The 6,167-nt window shown below is 39.9% G+C and overlaps 1 protein-coding gene across 1 annotated transcript; it reads left to right on the top strand.

The window, feature by feature from the left end:
• Window positions 1–427: 427 nt before the first annotated feature.
• LOC306781493 (ras-related protein Rab-7L1-like) lies at window positions 428–4,161 on the top strand (the record flags this gene model as incomplete). Its single annotated transcript, XM_079274369.1, has 6 exons — window positions 428–516; window positions 615–738; window positions 1,519–1,590; window positions 1,683–1,864; window positions 2,461–2,582; window positions 4,041–4,161. Exons 2-6 carry the CDS (start codon window positions 621–623, stop codon window positions 4,159–4,161), a joined length of 615 nt encoding a protein of 204 aa, XP_079130495.1. The 5' UTR covers window positions 428–516; window positions 615–620.
• Window positions 4,162–6,167: the final 2,006 nt, after the last annotated feature.

Genomic DNA, 6,167 nt, shown 5'->3' with positions numbered 1-6,167 from the left:
AATAATAGTTGAACATTACAAAATGTCATACAAAATACTCAAGTCTTAGGCAGAGCAATGGCATTGAGTGTGATGGAGGAAAAGTTAAAAAGACAACTACCAATCATTGCATGACTCCACTGTTGGAGACAGTTTCCAATAATCTAATGTCATATTTCATACAATGAGGTGCAAGAGAAAAATGTGAGAGACAAACATCAACTGTTGTAGTTCCCTGTTCCATGAAGGCGTGTTTTATGATACTTCCACCATTTGGCAACTTGCTTCCTGAAAGCAAACCTAGCAGACCTGAGGGCTGTGCGACACAGAGAAAAGGACAGTCAGCACTGTTTACGTATTCTAGGTATAGAGTTGGCACGGGAAAGAGAAATGGATTTATTGTAATGCAAATTTTGGGGTTTAGAGGCAAAGAAGTTTTTATTGTTCGTGGATACATTGAGTTTAGAAGGAGTAAAGGGAATTAGAATGTTTACGGTCAACCACTGCAAAGAAAGGCTCAGGTAAAGCAAAGTCCAGGTGGGTTTGTTTAGTTACAGAAAAATAACTCAAGTAAATCTCATTTCCTGACATGAGGTTTGAACTTTGAGCTGTTGGCACATGATGTTGTCTGACAGAGCGCGATGGCCGAGCACCTGCTGAAAATACTGATCGTTGGCGATGGAAATGTTGGGAAATCCTCCTTTGTGCAACGCTACGTCAACGGACAATTCAACAAGACGTACAAGATGACAATGGGAGGTGCGGTTGCTTTGTCTGTGTTCTGTAGAACGTGACTGTACAGTACCTTAATCTTGGTTTGGAATGTGTGTGCGTGTGTGTGTTTGTCTGTGAATATTTAATTATTGGTAAAAGCTTTCTCAGATCAATGAACGGTTTACAATTTGCATCAAACCCTCAATTAACGTTTCCTTGTTCTTTGAGGCTTTATTGGCATCGTATTTGGATCAAAAACAACATGTTGCCAAAGAATATAGCCGACATAAAGGTGTTATTAGCATCAAGTCTCATGAGACTAAAACAAGCAGTGTTAGTCCTTCTCTAAATTATTTCTGACTTTCCTAGCCTCAGAGTAAGCCAAACATCAGCATGTTAGCATTGTCAATGTGAGCATGACAGCATGCTGCAACATATCCTCAAACAATGATTTGTATATTTTACAAGAACCTATTTCTCATTTTTCTGTTAGTAAGTATGTTTGTTACATAAAACACAACTGTGTTTCTTTCTATCTTTAAAGTTGTTGTAAATTTATATGGTATGGATAGTTTTAATGTGAAATATTCGCAGGCGAGTATTTAGCATTTTTGTGTTGTTTATTTGTCATTTCCCCTGCGTGTAAAGGCCTTTAGAATGAAAGTCCGAAATTCAGAAGTAAATGTTGGGGAATTTTCGATTTTGAGCAATATATGTAATTCCATATAAGTCTTGACTTCTGTTTCAGTTGTCTCACTTCTCACTTATTTCCCTTCACTTCTTCTATTTCCCTTTCTCTGATGTGTATTTTCTTTATTTCTCTAGTGGATTATTCTGTGAAGCTGCTGCTCTGGTCGGATAAAGAAAAAGTCAGACTCCAAATATGGGACATCGCAGGTTGGTTGAATGGATGGATGGTTGGTTGAATGGATGGATGGATGGTTGAATGGATGGATGCAGATAAAGGGAACTCTGTGTCTTCCCTCCAGGCCAGGAACGTTTCATATCCATGAACAGGGTTTATTATAAAGGCGCAGTGGGCTGCGTTGTGATGTTTGACGTCACCAGCTCGGCCAGCTTCCTTAGCTGTTGCCATTGGAAACGAGACCTTGACAACAAAGCCATGCTGCCCAGCGGAGACTCCATCCCCTGCATCCTGCTGGCCAACAAGGTGATTCAATGCATTAGAATAATGAATAATGTGTCATGAACCCCTTATGGCTCAGGGTTAATAAATGAGTTTTGTATTATAACAACATTATAAACAAGATTCATTAGTTCGGTGTTAAAAGCTGATATTTTTTGTCACTCAGTGTTTCTGTGAATTAACTTAATTAAATTCATTGACAGACATTTCATAAAACGTAACATTTTATTCTTGCTCTCCAGAGAAACGTGACAAGGAGATAAGTGAAAATTCAATCAAATCAAACAATGTCTCAGGTCTATTCTATCTTGGTTTACACAAGGCCAACTGTAAGTCTGATGTTGTGTGTGTGTGTGTGTGTGTGTGTGTGTGTGTGTGAGCGTGTGTGTGTGTGTGTGAGTGTGCGTGCGTGTGTGTGTGTGTGTGTTATGCATACAATTGATTTGTCCTTAAACTCACAGAGATAATAGTCCTATTTCCACTTTGGTTACAGACTGAAATGTCACATTAAATGAAAATATTTCAATCTGCAAATAATGGATGACTCATTTGTAAGGAAGATTCTGAGCCACTCACCTTATAACAACAACATGTATTCCTGCCTCTCTTTCTCTCTGCAGTGTGATCTGGCTCAGCGGGTTGTGACCACAGACAGCATCGACAGGTTCAGTAAGGCCAACGGCTTTGTTACTTGGATGGAGGTTTCGGTCAAAGAGAACAAGAACATTGGGGAGGCTATGAGGTAACTCCAAAAGAGAGTTCAGATGACGCAGTGTGACTAAAGAGTACATTTTAAGATACTTGTTGTGCCAAAACAATAGAAGGCCTGTTATCCTTATTAACCAACAAGAAATCCTACTCAGAAATATGGAGTCTTTTGTGAATGATTAATAAAAACCACGCACTCATTCATTCATCTTGGTCGGGATCACAGAAGTAACAATGAGAGCTGAGGGTCCCTTTACCCAGCTCCTTGTCCTGCATAGTCTCCTCCCAGACACCATGCAGGACAGAGTTAAAATGTTAGCCCAATCAAAGTTGTTATCCGATTCCTTGTGTAAAGCAGTGATGTCATAGCCATTTGTAAACTAAAATTCTGACTTGTTTCTCTCAATTCAGTTTAAAAGTTTGGAATCATTTTGTTTGTACATGAGCTTCAAGGTTTCAGAATGTTTTGGATCGATACAAAAACTATTGCCGACATTTTTTATAGAATGGAAATGTTCATAAAACATTTCGAGGGAAACGTGTTTTCTCCTGGATTACGGTCGCAGTTTTAAACAAATAATGTGGTTAATGTTAATATTAAACACAACAAAACAAAATTGCAACAAAATGACTTGGTTAGATTAAGTAACACGTCATGATCTCACTTAAAATAAGTGTGTTTGTTACCATGTCTAAGTCCATCCATCCATTATCTTTAACCGCTTGTTCTGTTCAGGGTCCCGGGGGGGCTGGACGATCCCAGCTGACATTTGGGCGAAGGCAGTGTACATATAGAGACAAACAACCAATCACACTCATGGGCAACTTAGAGTCATAGATCTTCTCAAGATGCATGTCTTTGGACTGTGGGAGGAAGCCGGAGAACCGTGAGAAAACCCACGCTGACACGGGGAGAACATACAAACTCCACACAGAAGGGCCGCTTCTCTCGGTAAAGGATGTAAATCCAAATTAAGTGAACGTTGGTTTTACACGGGACAACAACAGCAGTCTCCTGGGTAAAATGTGTGTGTTGACCCATGCACCCATTTGCCAGGAGAAATTCAGGAGAAATGTGTTTCCCTCAAAAAGTAATTGACAATGCAGTTTCTGTATGGGTACATTTAGCAGTCGCTTGTCCTATTTGCTCTTTTCTGAGAAAGTGGTTTCATACCTGTTCCTTCAAAGCAATGCATTAAATGTTGAAAGCCTGAAAATAGTCAGGAAATTATAGGATTTGGCTTTATAGGGACATTTTGGTTTCATCTAGAGTGATTTTCAGTCAGTATGGATTGCAGCATGAGGATGCTGAGGCTTCTGTCTCCGCTGTATGTCAGTAAGTATTGTAGTTGACATGTTTGTCAGTGTATCTCATCCTGATGTCACTGAGACAAACGGCTGTAATTTAAGTGGCTGGATAAATAGATTCCTCAATGTGAAATATATTTTGTTGATTCATTGAATTTAAGTCACTATATCTGTTGTGTTTTAGGAGATTGGTTCAGGAGATTTTGTCGGTTCAGTCCAGCCTGGACCCGCTCCAACCCGGACCTCAAGACAGCGTTTACCCTCAACTGGACTCAGAGTGCAACAGAGGAGCAGGCTGCTGCTGAATCACAGCGACAGGCAAACACAGTCAGGACCTGCTCATTATTCATTCTATTGAGAACAAGGTGTGCCTTGGGGGCGTCAAAAGCTCACACACATGCTGTCGACATTCTGCTTTTCATTTGTCAACATGACCCCGTGATTGTAGAGACTTGTGGGTAAATCCCCACTGTTTTTAAAGCAAGGCAAGTTTAGAGCACATTCAAAGCGCTTTACATTAAAAAAAACAAACATCAAAAGACAAAGTGCAAGAGAAACACATCATAAAAGGAAATTTAAATACAATTTAAAAAACGTTAAAAAAATATGTTACGCCCCTTTTCTATTAGTCTTGCGATAAGTACGAACACAAGACAACCAAAGAATGTGAAAAAGTCAGAAGAAGTAACAATTCAACAATATTTATTTAAACTCTAAACTACTAAAGGTATATTCACACATTCAACAACATCCGTGTCACTATAAACTCCTCAGGCTTCCTCCTTTTATGCTGGGCCCCACTCTGCTGATCGGCCAGCATGAAATCTGTTGAACCCAGGGAGAAGCGTGACTGGCCTGCACAGCTGGAAACCAATCACCTTATTGGCACCTGAAGAGGAAACAAGGGAGGGAGAGAGAAAGAAAGGCAGGAGGGGAGAAAGCACATACACAGGCGCCTTGCCCCAGCCTGACACGTAACAATACAAGAGGATAGAAAACAAGCTCAAATACAATAAGACAGCTTTAAAATACAAGAACAAAAGCTGTAATGCAGTGTAAGACATGATTAAATAAAAGGCAGCGGCAATCAGAAAAGTCTTCTGCCTTGATTTAAAATACGTGACAGTTGCCGAGAGTTAGGGTTACCTTGGATCGGTTTTTCGAAAGGAAAATGTGATGCGCTGGTAAAAGCTCCAAAGCGTGTGGTGAAGAAATTTGACCTTGAATAAATTAAATTTGGATTTATAAAGGTATACTATGGTGGGTGAGGGTAAAGCAAAATATTGAGAGAAAACTAGTGGTGGCAACAGTTTGTTCTCGCGTGGCTCCTCAAGCAATGTTAGATACTGTCATTTTACAAGTGGCCAAACCTGTGTGGGATTCATCAAGTTCAAATGAACAATTAGCATCAGGTTTGTAGTTTAGCAGATGTCTGAGATAAACACAGCCCAAAACAAGGTCAACCCCTATCCCACACACACACAAGCAGAAATAAATGCTGGCGATTTGCAGCCTATATACGTGCATGTGAGTTTCTCTGGTGTTTGCGCTTCTGCGTGGGTTTTCTGGCCCTGTGAGTTGGCTTCTATTCTTATCAGGAAGGCAGGAGCTCTCTGCTGACTCAGTCATCCACACATGCTATAATCCGGGAGAACCCTCAACAAAATGGACGGATGTTGCACAGATGGACTTTTAATGAAAAGTGGCTATTTGTCATTACACAATAAGTATGTATATTCTATTCATACCATTTTGTATTTCAGCAGGACTCATTAGCCCTGAGTGGACTGCTGTTAGTGCATTTTACAACTTTTAGGACAGAATGATTTAAATGAGTGCTATTTAAGTGTTCATACTGGGAAATTGATGTACTTCATTATCCTCTGGTCTCTGATGTCTCTTTATGCATCCGTGGCGGCTCCATCGCAGCCCTATCTAGTGGCGGTTGTCAAAAAAGTAAAATGTTTGCCTCTTTGCTTACTCTTTAGTATTGGAGAAGAGGAGCCATTCATCTTTCAATTAGCCGAACCATAATGCAATTAAAATAGGAATAGCAAAAGACAATTAAAAGGATAAAGGCTATCATGAACAGTAATTTAAAAAGTCTGGTTAAATGTTAAAGATCAAGCCCAGAAGTTCGTGTTGTGCATTGTATGTTCCGTGACTGTAGCATGAAAGGCATGGTGAAATTAGCAACTAACCAGCTGCTAAATTAGAAGAATTGAACAACTTATTGCTCCATCCACACACTCTTGTTACAGAGAAAAAATGTAAACTATGCTTTTCTGGCGGTGGAAAGTGTTAAAGTTGG

Source organism: Melanostigma gelatinosum (assembly GCF_949748355.1).
Source record: "Melanostigma gelatinosum genome assembly, chromosome: 8".
Lineage (NCBI taxonomy): Eukaryota > Metazoa > Chordata > Actinopteri > Perciformes > Zoarcidae > Melanostigma > Melanostigma gelatinosum.
This window is presented reverse-complemented; position numbering and strand designations above follow the sequence as displayed.